Source organism: Cupressus sempervirens, chromosome 2 (assembly GCF_028749045.1).
Source record: "Cupressus sempervirens isolate cs-2001-9-10 chromosome 2, ASM2874904v1, whole genome shotgun sequence".
Lineage (NCBI taxonomy): Eukaryota > Viridiplantae > Streptophyta > Pinopsida > Cupressales > Cupressaceae > Cupressus > Cupressus sempervirens.
In genome coordinates, this window is record NC_143119.1 from 451,623,999 (window position 1) to 451,649,592 (window position 25,594).

Here is a 25,594-nt window from a genome sequence, read left to right on the forward strand (position 1 = left end):
CCATTTGGCATAGAGGGCTATCCCCTACTTATGAGTGGAAAGCAAGACAAGACCACCAGAATCCTTGGGTGAACAATAGAAGTCCCAAGCCACTCTGTGAAAGTCATGATGCACAGCATCAGAGGCCCAGAGAAAGTCCCTGAGAAGACGTTCAAGCTTGAGGTACGAAGCTTTGGAAGGAGCCCAACAAGAGGAATAATAAACATCAGTAGCAGCAAGCACTTTGGAGCATATTTGAAACTTTCCCGCAAGCGAAAGGGGCTTAGTGATCCAATATTCCAGCTTCTTCTCAATTCAAGCAAGCACGGCATTCCACAACTCCACAAGAAATGCTTGAAAAGCAAACGGAATGCCCAAAATTTGGAAAATCTCCCCACGTTGGACCCATTTCCATCCATATTGCTGCAACCAGTGAGGGCCTAGCAAAAAAGATTGTCAGTAGCAAAGGGTTTTGTGCGATTGGATAGCTGACCTTGAAGCAAGACTAAAAGTATCTAAACACTACAAAGCATTTGTAATATTTTCCTCATCCTCAATCAAAGTGAGGACGGTATCATCTGCAAAATGGCCATTAAGCAACTTAGTGGTTGATTCTGATAAAGAAATACCACGCACTAGACCACGTGAGATGGCACTGGCCAGCAGATAACCAAAACCCTTGGCTACCAAAACATAGAGAGAAGATGCTAGAGAACAACCTTGACAAACAGATCTGAAGAGCCCAAAAGCTTCAAACTAACGACCATTAATGGTGATGCAAGTAGAAGCATCCCCAAATAGCATCTGCATTGATTGACAAAAAGCTGGGCCAAAGCCCAAAGCTTTAAGCATAGCAAGAATAAAGGGCCATTCAATACGGTTATATGCTTTGGCGAAATCAATCTTCAGGAAAAGGGCCTGCTGTTTGGATTGCTTGGCCCATTCCATTCCTTCCCAGACAGCAATGATGTTGTCCAAGATATAGCGGGACTTAATGAATCCAGTTTGTTTAGGTCGAACAATCTAAGGGAGCAAATGTCGAATTTTAAGAGAGAGGGCTTTGGCAATGATTTTGTAGGAGACATTCAACAAAGTGATGGGCCTCCAATTGCAGATTTCGTTAAGATCTCCAACTTAAGGTATGAATTTAGTATTCCCTTTGTTGATGAAGCTGCCCAATGAATTAGAATTGTAAGCTTCAAAATAAACCTGAAGCAAATCAAGGCCAATGTCATACCAAAGTGTCTTGTAGAACTCACAAGGGAAGCCATCACATCCAAGGGTTTTGTCATCAGCCATGGATAAGATAGCTTCCTTTTAAGTCTGCAAGAGTAAACTTTTGTTCACAAAAAGCATACTGCTTTGGCATCATTCAATCCTTTTCATCCTCAAGTAAGGCCCCAAAGTTATCTTTTCCTTAAAATGAAAAAACCCATATTTTGTGTTCTCAAATGATTGGTCAGAGAGTTGCAGATTCAAAAGAAGCAGATGAAGATGCATAAGCACCCTAGTGAAACCCTAACTTAAAAATTACAAGTCTCAAATTGCATGTTTGTAAAAGTGACTAATGTCACTTTTTGTAACCATTGTTTGATTTTGGGCTTGATTTCTGAAAAAGTTAGGTACATCCTAACTCGTCTTCAAAAAGGTAGTTACTCTTAGTGTTCACTTAGGTAGTTATCCTAAGCAACTATTCTATGAAGTCCTAAGCAATTATTCCGAGTAACAATATCTTAAGTAATTATCAAAAGTAAGCTATTTGTAATGTAAAGGAGACTTTTGAGGAGAAACTCCGGAGAAATTCTCAAAGAAACTTTTAGTGGCTTTTGGTTTCCCATTATGTACAAAAAAGTTTGAAATTGTACAATTTTTATAAATATAATAATAAATGCATTTGTCTGTATGTTCTAAATGCTCTTCAAAGTTATGATTGCTAGTTTTTTGTAAGTTAAATAAGTGAACCCCTTTATCAATCTATGTGAATCATTAATAATATATTGAATTGATATAATAGAACTTAACCTTTCATGGTATCTCAAGTTGGGTGTGTCAAACTCAAAACGACTTGTCTCCTCATATGCCTCGATCTGCTATTCTTCTTTCTTTATCAATTATGGAATCTCGACTTTTGTAAGTCTATCATTGAGGTTTTTGTTATTCATGTTTCTTTAGTTTTGTCTTTTCTCCCTTTTGTACTTACGAGTTAAAAGTACATAGAAACTACAAATACCCCCATCATACAAGGGACTTACCCCTCTCAAACACAAGGAAAGATCAGAGTTCTAAGACGATCTATATCCAACTATTGACATGGTTGTCACTCCCCTTTGAGCGAACAGGATCAGTTTTATGGATGAATTCACAGTGACAAATCTATTTACCAACAGTTCATAAGTCATAATTGGCAAGAAATGTCATTTTCATAATGCAAAATGATTCAATCAAGCTTTGAATAGACAACTCATAGAAGAATCCCGTCTATTAGTATTACAGCTATAGAACATAACAATTTTTTACTTAACCACTCCTCTTTGTTAATGAGCTCCTCAAGAAAACATGCAATATTGAAGGCTTCACAAAAAAATTACTAATAATTTCCTCCCTTGAATATACACACCAGTCATTGAGATACAAGCAAATATCATGATTACATCATTTCTATGACCTATCCTATACACCAGCACATGAATTGTTGTGGTGTTGGGATGAGTAATGCACCTCCTTTGAGCCATAGTCTTATAAATTTAGCTTTAATATTTGTTTTGATGCCATGGATTTCATATTTCATGAGTTTTCTATATGATTGACAATATTTATATATCTAAGTCATTTATTTCCTCCATCACAATTTGCATGCATGCTATGTGATTGAAGTATACTTGTGTATGTGATCAAATTAACTTCTACTTGATGATGTTAGTGTCTTTAAGGTTTATTTATTAAAAGGTGCATGATACAAATTCTAAATCCTTAAGTCTCTAAGTTTCTCAGGTTTTTCAATTTGGCAACTCATTGCCAAGTTTTTGCAGAGTATGAACCTGAGTCTAAAATCAGCTTGCCAAGATTGAGCCAAGTCCTACTCTCGTATTCTGGTTTAACCACTTAGTATAAATGTTCACTAATGATGAGGATAGAATGACCACATATTCTCCATGAGTGAGACCAATTTGCACTGTCTATGATGATCATAATCTGTGCATGCTCCATACATCATGAGTCAAAGACCAACAATGCTTACTTACAATGTTCTAGAAGCAATGATCCAATGACCCTTCTCCACAAATTAAGAAAACAAAACTCAATGCCCCTTCTCCTTTCTCTTCTTTGAAGCAATTTGGTCCTATTTTGCAAGAATAATAACATATACTCTACTCTTGTTACATTCAAAAAAACTATTAAAGAAAATGACTCCCTTACAAATTGATCCTTGATGTGATCACATTATGATAGGCATCAACATGAGCATACTCATCAATGATAGGATTTGGAAGAACATAAGTCAAAGCAATGCTAAAATTATGAACACCATTGGCAGTTATCCTCAAAAGCTCTGACCTATGTTTTCTCAATCTATCAAACTCTTTCCTAGAAAGAACATCGTGTTCAAAGTCAAAAAACCTAAAACCTAATAATATCTAATTTGGGAATGCCTATCAATATAAGAACGAAAGCTTTGTTGAAGTGAGAGTTAATATAACCCCATCAAACCCAATCTTAAGTTTAAAAATGCTAGTATAGGGTGCCTCATTGCAAACAGTTCAAGAATTCCACAATAATTTGAAAGAAAGCTAAAACAAAGTTTGTATGAAATAGCTAAACCATCTAGAATAATAGGTCTAAAACTGGCAAATGATGATCTAGAGGGCATCAAATCTGTCCTCACCAAAGTTTTCAACTTCAAACACACAATTCAATATATGGGAAAAGGACCAAATAGGCATTACAAGATAATGAAGGGCAACTCTAGCCAACTCTCACACAACACGGCAAAGGATAATAACATAGAAATCACAAGAAAAATAAGAAATCATTACAAAGAAAATCAACTTGCTGATAAAAACCTATAGTCTGAGGCCACAATTTGTACCAATGGAGTTGTTTTCCATAAGCTCCATTCACCTCTTTATATAGCAACAATAACCACCTTAGAATTTTTTGGAAAATGTAACTCACCCTTTTCATTGTGACGGACCACTTTTCTCTCATTTTTCCCGACCATGGAATATGCCCAAAATGGGTTTTGGTGCCCACCAGACTATTTTGAATTTTCTTATTTTCCCTCCCAATGTAGCACAACTTTTAGAAGCCATAATTTTTGATTCGGAGTTCAATCAAAGACCTCTTTTTAACTCAAGATCTCAAAGCGATCTACACCATGCTTTTCAGAAATCAAGAATTGATTAGACATTCGTTAAGCTCCCATTTAAGATATTGAGATGATTCTTTAGCCAATCATTATAATTTCACATTCTACTCCTTGGGAACAATTTCATGTATGTGTTCCTATACGCTGACCTATTTAAAATAGCTAGTGATTATTTCATGTATGGATAGAAAGTGTCATCAAGCGCTCCAAAACAACTAAACAAAACTACTAAACAAAGGAAAACACAATATTTTTGGGTGATGCAAGCTTGCCCTAACACCATCAAATGTTCCTAAATTACAAGTTATATCACTTACACTTTCCTCTTCATTGACTATGAGTTGGCTTAATTTCCCTTGATGACTATATTGATTGAACTACCCCTATTGATGTATAGTAATTATTATTTTATTGTATGTTGGGTGGCTTGCTCATAAATCAATAGGAATCTATATACAACATTTGAGTCAATGACATTGACAAATGTTGACTACTCATCCGAAAATTCACAAATTTGATTTTTGACTACCTAGACTATTGATTCCTATATATGAATCACATTCCATCATGTGGTATATAATATGCCAAATTAATAACATCATTTTTTGATGTGGCATAATGACATAATGTTCACTATATGCGAATATCGCGAAAAAATGGCAAGACATGGGAAGTTGAAATGGTGTGAGACAATTCCTTAAAAACCAACATGTAACAAGCTAGACAAACCCATGTGTCCATTACTAGTAAGTGATCATTGCATTAAGCTAAACATACAAACACTCAATACAAACCTAAGTACAAATTTATAGTGTAAGAATGTCTACCATTGTGGTGTGGCTTGATGTTAAGGTCTTCCTTGTGTTTGTTCAAAACCTACAAAAAAGAAAGAGAGAGTGGGCTTGATATATTGATCTCCACCTAGATGGAAAACATTGCAAGTCCTTAGGTGTCGCAACAGATTCCTAGTAAGAAGGGATGGTGACCTTGCAAGTACAATAAGCAAACTTGTCACCAAAGGTGCAAGAGCAAAGTAGTGAGGAAAATTGCTTGCCTTAGATAAACTAAATGGTTTCTCATTCATATCAATCCAAGTGATGGTGTAAAAGTTGGTCAAAGTCGAACGTGTAAGATAAAATGTGAGTGTATTTGTGATTGTTTTGGCAATGTCCAAAAATCATTATCCTAAGAGAGGGCTAATCTAGGAAGATGTGGATATGGATGACAAAGAGAGGTAAGGAGAATGGAAGATGGAGATATATAGGGGACCCAAGGAATCCTAGAATAGAGATGGTTAACGCTGAGTCCTCTCACATTGTCTCACTAAGTCACCAACAAACTATAGCACATCAAGGACAATAGTTCTAAATTCTTAGAGTTGTATAAATACAGCCATATATTAAGCAAATAAAAGGGAATGGTGTGGCCAGCCCATGTGCCCAATAGCAATATATAGCCATGCTTATAAACAACCCCTCATCAAAATCCGACACCCCTCTACTCAACCCATGGTCGATTGTCATGCTCCACAAAACTTTTTGTGCTTTACAATCCTATCACTCGTCCACCTAACTATCATCTTTCCCTAGAGTTGCTATAATCCTATGTAATGTCCCCCATTTCTAAGGTTGAACTTAATAAATAATACCAATTAAAATAATAATAAATAAATACACAAATGTTGTAATTTATTATTAAATCTATTTATCAAATTGATATAATATAATATAATATAATTGATATATAATGGTACTATGAACATAGTATAATATAATATAACTAGTTGTATTAGTTAATACAATAGAGAGGAATTCCTAAATAAATATATTATTCATAATAATAAATCTATTATTATTATAATCTGATTATTATAAACATATTAGTATGTAATATAATGCATAACATATACATTTAGTAATAAATCTTATTAGCCTATCTTAGATATATATTATAATTAAAATATAAATATATACTAACCAAAAAAATTATTATAAACAAAACCAATATCCAATATGCTAAATGTAGACTTATAAATAGTCACAACTTTTAGCCCAGACTTATATATTAGAGAGGAAGATTACACAGAATAGTGGGAAGCTATTATCAAGTACGAAGGAAGTATATTTTGGAACTGAATAATTATATACGAAGAAGCATAATCTTAAGCAAGTTGTAAAGAGTTTTTCATGTTCAAATCACAACCATACAGTAACCATCATGCACAAGGAAGGTGTCAATCTCCCCCATACATAATATTCTCTTCCCATTGGTATTACTCTCCCTCATCAGGATCATATCAAGATGATGCTTTTCATGTACACTCTTCTCTCCCCCAAAAGATGTTTTTGATGTGTTACTCCCTCCCCCGTTGACATCAATGAGAAAGGTATCATTATGTCAATTCTATAAGCTCAATCATTTCCAAAACAATATGTTCAAGCTCAAGTGTCCAAAGACACTGTAAACTACCAATACCAAGAGACCTCAATGACTCAGCTCAAACACAGATACTCCCCCATAGGAGAAGCATTTATCATCCAGTTCAAGTAAAGAAATAGTGCTTTGCTACCAACTGGAATGATGCAATCTCTAGAACAGTATCTAGGGTAGGGGACATGTCCTTGTGTAAAATAGGGAAAAAATCATTATGACTCCCTTTGTTGCACTTGAAGAAAAGGACCATAGTCTATGGAGTTATCATTTAAACCATAAACTCTAATGTAATGTGACATTGTTAGCATTAGCCCATAATCAAAATTGTCATAAAATAAATAAGAAAAAAAGAGCAATATGTAAAGGTGTCAAGCTATACCAAAAGAAAAAAAGATGGGTTTTCCTTTGCTTTGCACAAATATCAATAAATGAAACAAACCCAGGAATATTTGTTTCTCACATTCTTACAACATTCATGAAATCATGTATACGAACTTATCATTAATAATAACCAATTCACTACAAAATGGAATGTGGTATACCAAATACAAATTTTTATGTTGTTGACATAGTTACACCACCCTAGGGAACGGAGGGACGGGGGGGCAAGTTTTCGGGACGAGGGGCAAAGGAGCCTTAATTTGGGGATGGTGGGGGGGACCGAGGCGAGGGACAAAAGGTTGTATATACTATAGATATGATACTTAAAATTTAGTTATGAAAAGATGTAATGCAATATACGATATAAAGATGCCAAAGACTAAATACTTGAACATTGCATTGGATTGGAACATCAAACATTGAACATAAATAGCCAAATCAGCAAATGGTCAACATCGGGATGTCCCCCAATCCTCAGCAGAGGTGGTGGAATTTGGTGGCGCCGTTGGGCACGGGGGGACAAAGTCTCCAAGTCGTCGCCATATTACTATGGCCCACATCTCCATGTTACTATGGTTGTTGATAATCAGATCTTTGCTTGTCTAAAATCTGTTTCAATATATCTTGCTCCTTCCACTAATGAGATTTAGAAGTCATGTGAAGAGTCACTGGAAACTCATTGGGAGTGTATGGTAGAGGTTCCCATAGTAGATCTCAAATAGAGGATGGAACTTAATAGATCTATTGTAATTTCTATCCACATAACAACACATGGAAATGCTTATTCTGCTAAATATTTTGTTAGTAATAGAAGTGAAGATTATGAACCAAGGAGCAAATAACTACAGCTTGACTATCAATTTGTAGATGAGAAGATGCAAAAGATCTCAACTACAAACTTAAAAGATTGATACAGGGTGGAGAGGGATAAAGACTGGTCCTCCAGTCAAAGATAGACGAGAAATACATAGTTAATTGCACCCATTAAAAAGGCTCACTATTGGTCAAGTGGTAATACACAGAATGGTAGTAACTCTTCTTCACAACATCAGCAGCAGCCAAAATATCATAATTTGCAGCAACAAAGGAACCAAGAAAGAAATCCATACTATTCATGAGTTAATTAACAAAAGAACCTTATGAGCATAAGAATCAATAACCCTTGAGAAGACTAGATCAAAGACCTTTCTCTTGACAACAAATGGTGAGATTTAGTAAAAGTAAAAGCAAGAGAAGCAGGAGCATCTTCGACTACAAATGATCCCACATTACAAAAAAAACTTATTTCAAGCTTTTGAATGATATTTCTTTCATAGTTTTTTTGGCAACATGCTTAAACCCAAAACATTGCTAGAAGTTGCAGGGCTGCTCTTTTGCCAGTCTTACCTATTGTTGTGCTACAGGTCAGCTACAAGTTGCTAAAGCCATGTATTAGGCTATTAGTTACAACTACAAGTGTTAATAGGCCACTAAAGGGGTCCAACAAGAAGCTACATGTGTTCCATAGTCAATTGCAGGCAACTTGATAACAAACTACAAGTTCTTGAAAATCAGTCATAAGCTGGATCAAATTTTTCATATGACAATCATTGCTTTCAGCAATATAATCTATGACTATATGGATATGCAGAGATTTTATTGTTATTTGTTAGCAGTCAATGTTCTACCTGAAGACCAATTTTCCTCTTAACAGGAGTCTTGCCTTTGTTTTTGTTGTTTTTGTCACTGGTGACACAAGGACAGAAAATTGTTATGATTTAGCTATTGCTCACTTGTTCCTGCCATGACTATGTGCCTTCCTTTGAAATGGCAACTGTTAATGTACATTTTTGGAAGGTATTTTCTTGCGCTAGTGGTGAGGGTAGAAACAATAGTCCTCTGGTCTAAGAAAGAGGGAACAAACCGCAGAAGAGACAGAAACAAAGCTGAATTGCAGATTGAGCCAGAGAGAGAAGACAGGGGAAAGCCAGGGAAGCGGATAATTAATTTGTAGCTCATCCTTCTATGATAAAGAGCAGTCCCATGAATCATTGTTGAACAGTCTCTGGATGACTCATCTAAGCATGTTGCAGGCAGATTTCATAATTCAATGCAAGCTATATTGCTTTAGCTTCTCTCTGGTGTGCACATTTGTTAGTGAGTGTGAGGCTGCTGGGTTTCAGTTGTCCTCCATTGGATTCCCTTGTTTAGACTGTATCAGACGGAAACTGTTGAGAGGGATTGACCTAAAAGCACAATTGACAAGCATTGATACCAAATGACATTAAATTGAAGCTACACGAGAGAGGACAAAAGATTGGCACATGTGTACATACACTCATTTCTGTTGTGTACATTTAAAATGATAAACATGTCAAAAGAAGCTTCTGGATATAGGAAGCTTCTAAAAGATGAAAGTTAGGTTAAACATGAAAGCTTCTCGACAATTGCATAAAGAAAAGTAAAACATACAAACTAATTATATGATTTACCAGTCCATGTGACTCTAGAGCATAGTAACAAGAATTGCCATGAAATCCCCTGAATTGCCAGTTTAGCGATTCAATTCATGGTTCCCTATTTTTTTTGAACCAATGAACTAGATCAGCAATTTCATTGCATGAATCGCATGAATCACCAATTCATGCGATTCATTTAAAAAATCACTAAAATCACCTTTTGAATCGCGAAAAATCAAGAAAGTGAGGTGATGATGATGAGGCTAGAGGTAGAGCCTTGCATTTTCATTTTGTTTACAGATATTAACAGACATACATTTCATGGATCTTCATCTTACATTCATTTATGATTTGATGTCGTATGGATCTTCACCTTACATACATTCTATGATTTGACTCATTATGATCCTGTGATTTCTATTTTCTTAGCTACAATTTACATTTTACGTGTAACGTAGTTGCATATGTGATGGATTTATCATTTATGTTCCATGTTTATGTATGTTAGCTTCTATATGATGATGTTATAGTGTGTTTAAGTTATATTCAATAAAGGGTGCATGAAATAAGTTTTAAATTGTCAAAATCTCTAAATTTCAAGGGCTTTTTAAATTTGCCAATTTGTGGCCGAATCGATTCCGATTCATGGCCAATTCACGATTTGATTTGGCCTTGCTAATTCTGACTCTCATTACTTTGCTCTAGAGCATCAAGATTGCACAAGATTCTACACAAGATAATATCCAAATGAAATTCATCATTAACTTTGGTAATTACTATTTACCAATTATCATGAGATAGAAATCACTAAATAGTGGAGAACCAAAAGGAAGGTGCAAGAACAGTGCATTGATTTGTGTACAATTTGACAAAGAGGAAAAGCAATAAGTGGCTTAATGTTAACAAAATGGACTTGATCCTAAATAATATTCTTCTAATAGCAACTTTTAGTGATCCTTGTCTTAAATGAAGTCTCACATAAAATATGAACTTGAATGTTAATTATGAAAATCTAATCCAAGTTGAATTCAACACATATTCTACCAAAAACTCATATCATCGATTATAGACAAATCTTCAACAGGAAGTAAAAGCATATAGAATGGCCCGAGGTTTGGCTCGAGTAGTGTGGCTGCCCGCTCTAAGTGTGTGGTAGCTTAACCACCCAAGTTCAAATCCCATTCACCTGTTGGTCAGGATTGAGGGCGTCCTACAGTTTATAGCGATTTCCCCACTAATTACATTCAAGCGAATGGCATCCATGCCAACTTGCACCTGTTAATGGATTGCCAATTCCCCCAGTTACCCAAAAAAAACATTTAATATGTGATTCAAATCTACAGTTCTAATTTTACTAAACAAAACTAATAATTGAACAACCAGAAGAGGGCAAGAAGAAATGCATACATTAATAAATATGGCTCTTTAAGTTTGGCTGGAATACTATCTCCAAATAGAGCAGCATCTACAGCTATTTTCAACAACAATCTTCTTACAATGTCTCCCAGATACATTCCTGAGATAAGCTTTTCAAATATCTGTGTACAATACAGCAGATTAAAAAATTGCCATGCTACAGAATAAACCATTTCTTTTTTGCAACATATTTTCAAATGCATTCTCAGTTAGAAAACGATAAAAAGATATCAGAATATGTATCTTTACATGGTCTCCAGGATTAATACTTTCAGCATCAAGAGCCTTGTCATATTCTGTCAAAGGAAGATGAGGAGACCATAAGTTCCCCCACTCTGTGTTGATAACCTGAAAGTTATCAAAAGCAGTATTAATCATTCAATTGCTATAAACTTGAGATGTCAAAACCTGATGTCTATTCTTTCAGTTTCATTCATGAATGAATGAAACTGAAGAAAAGTATATAAGTGATATGTCAGTTAACCATGCGACAATAAATTCAAAATAATTGGAAAATTATCTAGTCGCAGGCAACTTACCATATAACCAGACTTTGGGAGAGGACCTTTCCATTTTGGGATCACATCTGCACGTTCCACGTAGCAGGCATTAGTTCCAGTGCCCAGAATAATAGCAGCCATAACATCTTCATCATGATATCGCCCTCCAGCCAATGTTCCCACAGTATCATTCACCTGTCTCAAATGTGCTACTTAGCATACATATCATAATTTGCAAATAATATAAGTTAGACCAAAATAGAAAAACATTGTTCAATGTTGTTCCATGAAAATGGCTATAAAACTACTACTTAAGTTGTTCCATGAAAATGGCTATAAAACTACTACTTGAGCTTTCTCAACAAAATATAATAACAAAAACATGCAAATTGTCTTCTAGCTGATGGATCTCCATATTTGAAAAGAAAAGTTTTGAAGTGATGTTGGTAGCAGTTACCAGGGCAGAGACACGCATATCCAAACCTTGTCTTTTCATGGCCTCCTCTAAAGCTACCACCACATCCTTGCCAACCTGCAATCATATAAATCAGTTTAGATATTGGAAGAAAAAAATGAAACACAGAGAAAATTTTCAGAAATTTACTTATGCTGCATAAAAGAATTGTTCATGGCATTGAAGCATACTATAATTTCAATGTGTGACACTAATAACAAACAAATACTAATATAACTCCCTTGAACATATCAGAGTAAAACAACCACAACACTTATCCACCCTTGGCTGAGAAAGGAAAGGAACGTCAACTCAATGCTAATATCTAAAATGCAGGACATAGACATGGAGGAGTCATAGGCTCATGAAATGCTTGGTTTGTTTTGCTTATAAGCACAGAACAATGTATGTCCCCATACTCCCAATCAGTGGAATTGTTGGGAGTTTCAAGGATCAATCAATCTTGTACCTTATAGACAGATTGAAGATGTGAAAACATGAAACATTGGCATGTGGACAATACAATGGCTCTCATGTGATAGGTTCCAAGCTGACACAAGAGAACATCATAGGAAGGCGGAAGTTTGAAAACAATAATTTTGGCATGCACATGTTTGAGTACTAATGAGATTGGGAAACAAACGCATCCAAACAGAAGTTGTTGTCTTTAGTCATATCACTAGCAAACTTGTTAGATGATTGAGATTGTTAGTGAAATAGCCAAGAGTTTTTATAAAACCAAGTGCCACTAAGGCCAGATCCTTCATCCATAAGGCTAAGTGACCAGATTCTCTCCAGCAACCCTCAAAGCCTGGTCCTTGTCAAATTCTCTCCAAATTCGCCTGCAGAGCTACAAATTTGCTGCAAATTCTGTCAGAGGAACCCAAGCAGAATTTGCAGCGAATTTTGAAGAATTTGCTGCCCAGCAGCCAAACCTGGGCTGAATTTGGTCTCAAAAACTTTTTTTAGACCCTTTCAAAGTGTTTTTTTTATAGAGGAAATCCAAATTGATGATTATAGAGGAATTTCTTTTAAAAATATATGATATCTTTGAATCCAGGTCTTAAAATTTGAATCTCAACTTTTGATCTAACCATGTTAGAAATCCTCTAACCAATACAAAATAAAAATTCAGATAACTGCACTTCTCTTTTGACAATTCCTTTCATTCTCAAATTGTTCCCTTGATATGGAAGTATGTTCCAAGCATGTGACCAAGCAAGTGTATTGTGTTGTATGTATGGCTAAATAATACGATTAATATCCTATTGAACTGAAACATAGATATGGTGGTGTATTTTTCTATGTTGTTTTACTATTAGCATGGTAATGTATGGACTTATTTGTTGTTGCATATATACACACACACTTTTTTTTTTAAAGATATGTTTTTGTACGGATGAACCCAAAACAAATCTGAACCCAATCCCAAAATAAATTGGACGAATTTCAAACATGAATCTCAAACCCGCATCCATACCAAAATCCAAACCGGCAACTTAGCCATAAGGGTTAACTTGACATAGAAATCATTTCATGCTGAGAAACAAAGATGATAGTCGATACAAAATTTTCATTGGGATAACAGAATTGACAGGGAACTTAAGAAATAGACATTGTTTTGAACTTTTCTTAGTCAATTTGGATGAATCACTTTTTGCATTAGTGCAAGATATTTTCATTATTACCATGTAGGGGGGACTCTTAGTCACGGGATAATGGAATAGGGATAGTCATCTTGAAAAGACGCTTCATGAATTCATTATGATGCATGGGTGAAATTCTCATTAGCTCGAGAAATGAAATTTTGCTAGAGAGGATGACCAGAGTTCAGTTGTGGTTCCCATTCATTAAGCATGGGTTGCTCTAAAATTGATTTTTTTGGAGAGATAGAGGTCATATTGATATTAAGTGGAGAAGGATCTGAGTTTTTAGATTTGCTATTTTTTATTTCCTTGTTCTGGAGTGCCAGCATCAGCCATGGACAATGATGTTTGGAGCTTTAAAGCTATACATTTTTAGTCAAGCAAATGAATTTCAAAGAATAAGCTTTGACAGTTCTATAAAAATGTTGGCGGATTCCTTTGAATACCCAAAGTTAACTCAAGCAATGGCATGTCTAGCGCATGATAAGTTACTAGTTTTAATCAACCCGGGTGTAATTAGAGTTTGAGAAATTGTTTAATTCACATTAGCTTGGTGGATGTCTCTGAGTTCTCTTTTCTTGCATTTTATGAACTTGCGCTTCATCACTCTTATCATTAGTGGTCAAATTCATAGCCTGACATGAATGAAAAAGCTAACTAGCAAACCTATGGCAGTTCTCAAAGGAATGCCCCTAGTAAGAATGCTATCAAACAAATATTGATTGGTGTAACACCAATGGAGAAGTGATGAAGGGTGCTCTGTCATGACCCCTCCTAAAAGGGAATCCTACAATTATAACTGAATAAAATTATATAATAATAGTTCATTATATGATTAAAATATATACTATCATCGATTATTCACAAGAGATAAATATTTATAGTCTATTTATTCTACTTAATTATTCAATAATAATATAAATTGATATTATTCATAATAATAATAATTATAAACATTATTAGTAATATACATTAATGTCTATATATATTATAGACATTTAGATATAATCCAATAAAACAAACAAACTATACCTAAATCAATATACTAACAAAATACAATTAATACACAAATCCAATAAATAAACCTAACCAATATTCATATAATCAACATATATAACTAAATGCAATAAACAATATATTAATAAAACAAAGCATTAGCTAACCCGTATCACAAAGGACACATCTACTCACTTCAAAAGACACATCTTCTCACCGTCGAGTCAGCAGTATTTATGAGAGTTGAAAAAGATCAAGAAAAAGGAACGGCATTCAATTCCCATTCATAAAAAAAGGCGTGGAACGGAGTATAAGAATCAGCACCAAAGATCTTCATCAGGTTCCACATCAGCTTAACAAGGTACAACAGCATAAAATACACTCCAATCGCAATCAAGATGTGACGATGGGTGTGACAGGATCAGTAATGAGGTGGTACAAAGACAATCATCGAAATCTGCACCAGGTTTTGAGTACATTGCAGCAGCATTCGGTGACGTGGGCACCAGCATATAAAGCATTATTAAGGTTAGTATTATGTCATATGTAATACCACCATTAAGGATGAATATCCAATTTAAAGTTTAAGGGAGTATTAAGTTGGTAAGTTGATTTATCAATAAAGGGGCATAAACTTATTAATAAGAGAGGAGTACAAATCAGAATATAATTTGAAAAGAATCTAAATTCAAATATCCTTTATCTTATACAAAGTTATTATATATATGTATGTATGTATGTAACTTAAGAATTTGGATATTCTTGAAAATAAATACAAATTCTATATATTTCCAAGTATAGAACAAATACTTGGAGTCATTCATAAGACTTTAATTTGGAAACTAAGAGCAATTTGAAGGACATTCAAAACGGGACATTACATGCTCCCCTTAAAATCACAAACACACAACAGAAAATAGAGAAATAACAGCAATTTGTGAGAACAAAATATGGACTTCTTATTATCTCCACAAGTGTAGAATTACAAAGTTCAAAAATACAATATGCAAACCCACATGGGCACCTTCCTTACAGCAATTTGTAAGACAACGCTATGAATCAACACCCAGAACTGCCCTAAACAACCTACGTGTCTTCCTTATATAGGTATTTTCCACCACCCAGGAAGGTTATATTTGTTTTATTACATAGAATCGGCTCAAGACAATTTACAAATGGCATTTTCGGATGAGCCAACTTCTAAAGACCACAACTTACAAACCATTGACCTAATTTGCTATTATAACCCCTTTTCGTAAATGGCAGCTCTGTTTCTACATCAACATAATGCGTAAGCGTCCATCAGTCAAGGTTTGACCTCATTTTGGAGCCATTTAGGCCTTCATCGTTAAGCAAGCAAGTCTACTTCATGGTTATTTCATGAATCATGCTTTTTCAGTATCTTGCATAGTCTGTATTTCTTCATTTTCAGCTAGTTATATTTACTTACTAGAAATCTCTCTCTCCTCAAATAATTCATTACTTCATCTCCAAACTAAAATTCCTTATACCTCCTTTTCTCATCTACCCTAGCCTTGTATTGTGTATTCATCTTGGTAATATGCTTCCTCACCTCCTCATGGATGTTGTTCAAATGTTCTACAAAATCCTCAACTTCAGTACTACTTATCTCCATTATTCAACTTCCTCAATTTAGAAGCATTTTTGGACTACTCCCATATACAATCAAGATTGATGATTTACCAGTGCTTCTATTGAAAGAATTATTGTATGCAAATTCTGTCTGTGGTAAAATCAAATCCCATCCTTTAGGTTTGTCTTCAACCAAGCATCTCAGCACGTTTTTCGGACTCATATTTATTAAGATAATATCTTATACTTTCTATAATAGTCAACTACTTGTCTGTAGTCCGTCTTTCAGTCTAGATAGGAATGTTTCCTATCCCGTCTCTTTTTTCTTCAGTCCAGATAGGAATGTTTCCTATCCTGTCTCTAGTTTTGTTTCTAATTCCGTCTTCAGTCTACGTTGTTTCTTTTAGAAACAACGTCCTTGTAATTCTTTATAAGGAACACATTTGTTCCTCTGTTAATAAATGAATCATCTGGAAATCCGTTAATCTGCCAACTCTTCTTGAATCTTGTAACATGGTATCAGAGCTATTACTTAAATTTTTTCGAAAAAATTCATAATTTCTTCGTGAAATTATTTGTTTAAATTTTTTCAAAATTATTTCTGTTGAATTTCTTTAAAACCCGCTTACGCTTTTCGGCCTAAAGAAATTCCCGAACTCGGGTCTGCCTGTGTTTGTTCAGCACACTCTAGCCCCATTCGTCCATGCACATCGATCCTTGAAGAAAAATCTGCCATTTTTTATCAAGAAATCTTAAGTTTTTTCAAGTTTTTTTCAGCTAGGGCCGTTTTTTTCGAAACCCTAATTTTTGGGGTCGAAAAAATATTTTGTTTGCAAATTCTTGGTGGGTTTTTCGAGAGCTCAACTGGGTTGTCGTCCGTTTTTCTGGGTGCCTCGATTTTTGTGCCTCAATTTCCAAGCCAGCGGATCTAGAAAACGACAGCAGATTCCTTATGGGTTTTCCGAGCTCTCTTCTAGGTCATTCTCTGATTCTTCTGAGTCTTTCGTATGTTTGCCTCGAAGAACGTGCCTTCACAGAATTTCACAATTTTTCATTGAAAAACGTGCCATGGCATCCCTGACAAATATTCTGCTCGAACATAATTCCAAATTCAATGGTCGCAATTATGGAACCTGGAAGCAGCGCATCATCGCAATCTTCAAATATCGCAACACCGCTCAACTTGTTCTGGGTGTTACGCAGCGTCTGACTTCTCCGGGTCCTGATCAAGGCGAAGCTGCATTTTTCGCCTTCTGAATTTGTTTTTGTTTTTTCTGGGTTTGTTGATTTTATCCTCAAAAATCATTTCAAGTTGTTTGTAATACGCAAGGTTGTGTGAGATTCTGGGTTTGTTGATTTTCTCCTCAAAAATCATTTCAAGTTGTCTGTAATACGCAAGGTTGCGTGAGATTCTGGGTTTGTTGATTTTCTCCTCAAAAATCATTTCAAGTTGTCTGTAATACGCAAGGTTGCATGAGATTCTGGGTTTGTTGATTTTCTCCTCAAAAATCATTTCAAGTTGTCTGTAATACGCAAGGTTGCGTGAGATTCTGGGTTTGTTGATTTTCTCCTCAAAAATCATTTCAAGTTGTCTGTAATACGCAAGGTTGCGTGAGATTCTGGGTTTGTTGATTTTCTCCTCAAAAATCATTTCAAGTTGTCTGTAATACGCAAGGTTGTGTGAGATTCTGGGTTTTACCGTTTTTTCCACAAAAACGAAGTTTTGTAAATGCAACTTATTTTGAGTCATAGCACTCTTCTAGCAAAGCTTCTTGGTTTCAGCATTATGTAGATCCAAGGAGGGTCTCAATTATCACAGAATGTTCCGACATCCATACGTTGACCATTAAGGGAGGGTATTAAGATAATATCTTATACTTTCTATAATAGTCAACTACTTGTCTGTAGTCCGTCTTTCAGTCTAGATAGGAATGTTTCCTATCCCGTCTCTTTTTTCTTCAGTCCAGATAGGAATGTTTCCTATCCTGTCTCTAGTTTTGTTTCTAATTCCGTCTTCAGTCTACGTTGTTTCTTTTAGAAACAACGTCCTTGTAATTCTTTATAAGGAACACATTTGTTCCTCTGTTAATCAATGAATCATCCGAAAATCCGTTAATCTGCCAACTCTTCTTGAATCTTGTAACAATATTCACCACCTATGTCTGTCCCTCAACTATGGATGATGTGATGAGTTGAACTTTAGATTTGTCTTCAATTTCTTCCATAACGTGTGCCACAAATACCCAACAAACTCAATATCTCAATCTGTTTTGGTAGACCATGCGATCTCACCACTTCTTTGAAAAACAATTCTACCACATGACATCATCACCAGTCTTCTTGCAAGGAATGAAATTTGCCATTTTTGAAAACCCGTCAACCACTACAAAAACTGAATCATGCCCTTGTTGAGTCGTTGGTAAACCAAAAATGAAATCCATGTTAACATCCTCCCACGGTTTGTCTGGTACAAGTAATGGTTGATGCAACCTTGTGTTTTGCTTCACTCTTTTCACTATCTGACATACTCTACAACTCAATACAAACTTCTTGACATCTTATTGCAACTGTGGCCAGTAGTAATTCTCATTAACCAAAGCAATCATTTTATCTCTACCAAAATGTCCAACCACTCCTCCACTATGCTTCTCCTTGATGAGATTCTCCCTTATAGAGCTTCTTGGAATGCACAGATGACTTCTTCTAAATAGAATACCATCTTGGATTATGAAACCCAACCACTTTATCCTATCAAGTGTAACAAGTTCTTTACAAGCTTTCCAAGCTTCACCAAAATCAAGATCCTCTAGCTACAAACTTGTGAGTTCCTTGAATCCAACTACCTCAATTGCATCTTTGTCAGCAAAAGTTGTCTCTTGCTAAGAGTGTCTACAACCCTGTTAGACTTCCCACTTGTGTTTCAAAATAAATGTGTAACTCTGCAAAAACTGAACCCACTTCAGATTGCCTCTGGTTTAATCTTCCTTGACTATTCAAATATTGCTAAGCTTGATGATCTATATACAAAACAAACTCCTTAGGAAGAGGATAGTGTCTCCACTTCTTAGATGTTCGAACTATAGCATAAAATTCTTGATTATAAACAACAACAACAACAACAAAATTTTGAATCATTCAACTTCTCACTACAATAAGCAACAGGTCTACCTTCTTGGCTCAAAATAGCTCCTATTGCAATACCACTAGCATCATAGTCTACTTAAAACACATTGTTAAAATTTGTAAGTTTTTGTTTCAACAAATTAAAACTCTTATTTGCTCCTGCAGTCCACTTAAACTCTTTCCTATCCCCTCTCATTGTTTCAGCCAAGGGTCCACAAATACTAATAAAACTCGTAATAAACTTTTTGTAAAAACTAGCCAAACCATGAAAAGATCTTACCTTGGTAACATTCCTTACAGTAGGTCATTCAAGGATAGCCTTCACTTTCTCAAGATCCATTTTTAGACCTTATGCTGAAACTAGAAACCCCAAAAACACTAACTCCTTCACAAAGCTGCACTTCAAATTAATCAACAATTTTTCGTCCCTCAACTTCTCAAACACCCTACAAATATGCATGATATGGTCCTCCAATGTCTTACTAAAGATCAAAATATCTTTAAGGTAAACAATGACAAACTTACCCAAAAATCCTTTCAGTACCTCATTCATGAGCCACATGAAAGTGCTCGGTGCATTGGTTAGCTCAAAAGGCATGACTAACCACTCAAACAATCCTTCCCTTTTCTTCAAGGCAGTCTTCCATTCATTTCCTTCTCTGATCCAAATCTGATGGTACCCACTCTTCAAACCTATCTTTGTGAAATACATAGCTCCGCTCAAACAATCCATAATATCACCCATCCTTGGCAATGGAAACCTGTACTTGATTGTGATCTTGTTGATAGCTCTAGAATCGGTACACATTCTCCATTCTCCATTTTTCTTTGGTGTTAATATTGCTGGTACAACACATGGACTCATACTCCCTTGAATTAACCCCTTTTGCAACAACTCATGTCCTTGTATGTTCAACTCTTCACTTTTTGCTAGTGTCATTCTATGTGTTGCCTTATTTGGCAAATTGGCTCCTAGAATCAAGTCCATCTGACTGATCTTTCATTAGGCACATTAGTGGATACAATATTTGGAAACTCATCCAACAAATCTGCAACTTCAACAGGTACCTCTTCTACTTCTTTACCATTTTTTGGAATTATTGCAAAATACACATCCTCGTGTCTCATACCTTCTAGGAACTTCCTTCCATCAACGAATCATATTCTGGTTGTACTACATACCTTTTCTTCTTTGTCCGTCGATGGCTTTAGCCTATGTCTCACTCCATCCTTTGTCAGGGAATAAGTATTCACACAACCATCATGCACAACATGTCTGTCAAATTGTTACTCCCTACCCAACAACATATGACATATGTTCATAGCTATGATATCACATAGTACCTCATCATGGTACTTCCAATCTTGAACTTCACTAGACATTGTTCATTGACCATGACCTTGTGGTCATCCTACACCCAAGCAATACGGTATGGACGTGAGTGTTTCTGCCTTTTGAGCTTTAACTTAGTAGTCATCTCTTCTAACACCAAATTGTCAATGCTTCCACCATCAGTAATCACATCACAACACTTATCTTCACACTTGCACCTAGAGTGAAACAAGCTCCTCCTTTGATCAAGTTCATTCACACCACTAAGCACGACTCTTCTGATAACTAGGACTTCTCCTCTTTCAGCATCTTCAGAATGTGTTGACTTGGCATCTTCATCTACATGTACAACTCTGGCCTGCTCTTCAATTCTCCTATCTATCCTTCCTTGGCGTTCAGGACATTCAAATGCCCTATCCCCTTCTTCTCCATAGTGAAAACATGTTCCACGAAAAACCTCCTCTTCCAAATCCTTTTCCTCATCCTCTCTAATCTCTACTATTCTGGTCAGAGAAACAATTGGAATTGTTTCCCCTTTTGTTTTGATTGCTACTGCTAGCCCCGTCCTTTTGATCTTCATTTCGGCCTCCATAAGATCGTCCACCAGATCTTCTACCATGACCGCTTTTGCTTTAATTGTTCTCAAACTTCTTGTTCATCTTTTCCTCTACCCTTAGGGAAAACTGGTATGCCTCTTCAATACTGTTCATTCAAACAGACTCTGATCCTCCTAAATGCTTGGCCTCAACCCATTAAGATAACGGGCAACTTTCTCTTTGTCAGCTTCTGCATTGCTTGTTTTGATGAGGACTCAGTAGAACTCTCTGTATACTCTTGAATAGATCTTCCCTCTTGCTTCAACCTTTGCATTTTCTTCAGTATATCAAGCTCATAATCAATGGGAATGAATTGCCACTTCAATTTAGCAATCATCCAATCCCATCTTACAATTTTATCCTTCCCTCTTCTATTTCACTCCAATTGAATCTCCTGCCACGAAATCTTCGCAAGACCCTTCAGTTTGGCCTTTGCAAACTTGACCCTATCAAGATCCTCAATATCTTCATACTCAAAATATTCTTCTACTTCATTAATTCAATAGATCAATTCCTCTGGGTTAAGATTTCCTGAAAAATGTGGCAACCTCAAACTCAGGTCTTTTCCCAATCTTGGAAGGCCTTAAAAAGGCTTTCTTTCCCCAGGTTCAAAACTTCCTCTTCTTCTTCCTTATCAACTTCTCATTCTCTTTCATCCTCACTTTCATCTCTTACGGCAAGATTCTTCCCTCTACGGATTTGTTCTTGCAATGCTTGCAGTTGTCTCTGGAGGGCTCTAAAACCCTCAGGTGTCACACCTCCATCTCTTCTGCCACGTTCCCTTCATAGAGGCCTTTTTACACTTATCGCTGAAACCCTAGTGCAAACTACCTCACAATCGGCAATATGTTTATACACTTGGCTCAACCCACAGTCTTGGTATAAACTGTCTCATAGTCAGAGATCTGTCTGCACACTAACACCAACTCTGATACCTCTTGATGAAGAGTGCTCCCCTTAATACCACAAACACACAACAGAAAATAGAAAAACAACAACAATTTGCAATAATAAAATATGGGCTTCTTATTATCTTCACAAGTGTGGAATTACCTAATTCAGAAATACAATATGCAAACCCAAATGGGCGCCTTCCTTACGACAATCTGTAAGACAAAATCGCAAATCACCACCCAAAACTACCTTATACAACCTACAGGCCTTCCTTATATAGGCATTTTCCACTACCCGAGAAGGATCTAGACACTTAGCCCCAACTCTTGAGGCCAACCAACCTCATATTATATTATTTTATTACATAGAATCAGCTCAAGACAATTTACAAATTACATTTTTGGATGGCCCAACTTCTGGAGACCACAACTGACAAACCGTTGACCCGATTGGCTATTATAGCCCCTTGTCAAAAATAGCGGTCTTTGTTCTACACCATATAATTACACAAGTATCCATCAACTAAGGTTTGACATTGTTTCAAGCCATTTAGGCCTTCATCGTTGAGCTGGAAGTTTTTGATACCAAAAATCTACAAAACTTTACTAATACATATGATATGGCAATGAAACTCATTTGGCAGGCTGATATATCTAAGATGAACCTCCACTTATGCAAAAAGAGCATTCTGAGCTCACATGACCAGTTTACTAAAAATAATAAGCTTCCACAAATAGAAACTTTGAACTGAAAAAGCCCTTAATGAAAAGACAAAAATAGAAATTGAAATATTTTTGGGTGATGCAAAGATTGCCCTTACACCTAGGATGCTCCTGCATCAAGAAGTGGTCTACTTGTGTTCATTTCATGATATTGATTGATAGGAATAAGTATATTGATGTCACGCTATTCAATGCTACTCACCCACCTTTAAGTGCAAAATCCGAGGTGCCTATTGGAATTTCATATTGATCATAATGAATACAATTGGAATAAATATTGAAGTCATAGTGTCTTTTTTCTAATTTTCCCTACAACTTTTCCCTAAATCACAATTGAGAAGATTAGGATTAGGGTTTACCATACATAGGATTTTCTTTACTATATAATCCATAATTTGAAATCCTTCAATATTGTTAGTATTTATTTATAATCATAATGTCGTGGTTAAATATTTTTTTAATTAGAAATAATCATATGAGAAATGCAAATTGGATCAAAAGACTGCTAGAATTAACTTCAACGTGATTCAGCTAAATTGGACCAAAAGACTGCTAGAATTAACTTCAACATGATTCAGCTAAATTGGATCAAAAGACTGCTAGAATTAACTTTGATGTGATTCAGCCATAGAGATGATCCAATAAGGTGTCCCAGAAACCCCCTAATCTAGGCCCAAGTGCAGATGCATTGTTCCCCCTTGGCCTCATATGTCCTTGCCATGCATCTGAGGTGGCTACCTAGTGTGGGGTCCTATTGCCATTCCCCTCCATCTAGCCACTTGTAACTTGTCTCCCCTAATTGAAGATCCACTTCCCATGATAGGGCTTGTAAGGTGTCACGAGAGTCTACCCTTCCTAAGCCCAAAGGCAACCCACTATGTCTCCCTTTGGCCCCATCGGTATCCTTTGTTGCCACATGGAGTGGAGTTCCTAGAAAGTGACCTAATCATCATTTGCTCTTATTTGAAATCCTCACTTTCTCCATCATGGAAGATTATAAAAAGTCAGAGATGAAAACACAGATAGTATTTTATCAATCCACTGATTCAAAATGCTCGTATATTAAATAAATCGTATATAAGGAATCAACAATGTATTCATTGTACTATAGTCATAAATAATGATGTATTCAACCTCCAAAACATGTCATTATATTAACAGTCATTTTGAGTTAAATTGTACGTATATGTCTCACTACTAAGCAGATATGGATAAGTTATAGTGCTCTATTTACATAGTAAGTTACTCATACCAGATATAGCTGATGTATGTGAAAATCTATTGTTTTAGATTGCTGATTATATGAATATGTTGATGGAAAGTTTCCTTTTATCAATGCTTGTATATCTCCTTGTTTGCTGCTTATGTAAATGAACATATAAGTTCTTCCTTATTATCAATATCTATTTTTCCGTTTATTTTGATGATTTAACGATTGATATAGATGGATTGAAATGATTTAAGTTACTTCCTTATTCTTTCCCCTTCTTCTTCCATTAATCCTTAATTGCTATACTCCCCTTTATGCAGATTATAACTGTCTTATATCTGAGAAAAAAACTTACTATGATTACCTTCCTTATGATGATCCCTTGTTCCATGCCTTCAACAAATGACTTTCCCTCTTAGGTATATCTTCATGATAGGGGAGTCGCAATCCTTCATTATTACTAGCTTTCAAGAGAATCACAACCCTTTATGCCCCTTGAATTGTCTATGACCTTTCATAACTACCACCTTTTGAAAGAGTCAAAACCCTTTATCATTACAACCATTTGCCTTTTGAAGTCACTTTCTTATTCTTCCTTCTTCATTAATTCCTTCTTGACTCACGCCTTCAAACTATGTCTACTCTTTAAAGTTTATAGTTCTCCTTTGCGTCTCTGTAGACTTTATTACGAGGTAATTGGTAAATACTTGTTTGATATTAACAAAGACCGAAAGGTCAATTTATACAAAAGAATGAGACGATGTTTCCCTAGGAAACGATCGTAAAGAATAGAAACTTTCTATTCTAGAGAAAGCAAAAAATGAAAGCAAACTTAAAGCTTAATAGATATTTACAAGAGATAACCATTAACTAATAATAGACGACTTTATATATTACTGTAATACCCTCTCTTAATGGTTAATCTATCTAACACACCAAACTATCCTTTGAATTTGACAAACTTATTAGGACCAAGAGGCTTGGTGAGAATGTTTGCAGTCTGATCTGTGGTACGAACATACTGTAAATCTATAGTCTCGTCTTCAACCAGCTGTCATATGTAATGACAGTGAACATCCACATGCTTGGTTCGTTCATGGAAGACTGGATTCCTTGCTAACTTGATAACGCCTTCATTATAAACAAACAGAGTAGTCGGACCTGCTAGTGACATCTGCATATCCCCAAGCATTCGAAGAAGCCAAACAGCTTCACATCCTGCCTTAACAGTCCCTCTATATTTAGCCTCTGTAGAAGAGAGAGAAACTGCCTACTGCGTCGTGATGGTCTCTGTGACTGCACCAGATCCCAAACTGAACACATATCCAAATGTTGACTTTTTATCATCAACAAAGCCTGCCCAATCTGAATCTGTGAACCCACTAAGTTTAGGATTAGAACTTCGAGAGTACAAAAGTCCATAATCTGAAGTGACCTTCACGTAACAAAGCACATGCTTTGTTGCCATCCAATGATCAACCTTAGGAGCTGTCATAAAGCATGAAATATAGCTA

The 25,594-nt window shown here is 35.7% G+C and overlaps 1 protein-coding gene across 1 annotated transcript in view; it reads right to left on the bottom strand.

Annotated features, from left to right (window-relative positions):
- LOC149573004 (hexokinase-2-like) overlaps nt 1-25,594 on the bottom strand; it is a 50,677-nt gene that overhangs the window by 4,968 nt on the left and 20,115 nt on the right. Inside the window, exons 4-7 of the mRNA XM_089814145.1 lie at nt 11,971-12,045; nt 11,553-11,708; nt 11,263-11,361; nt 11,005-11,135 (exon numbers count right to left, since the gene is read on the bottom strand). Of these exons, the coding sequence (XP_089670271.1) occupies nt 11,005-11,135; nt 11,263-11,361; nt 11,553-11,708; nt 11,971-12,045 (461 nt within the window). The remainder of the gene's footprint in view (nt 1-11,004; nt 11,136-11,262; nt 11,362-11,552; nt 11,709-11,970; nt 12,046-25,594) is intronic.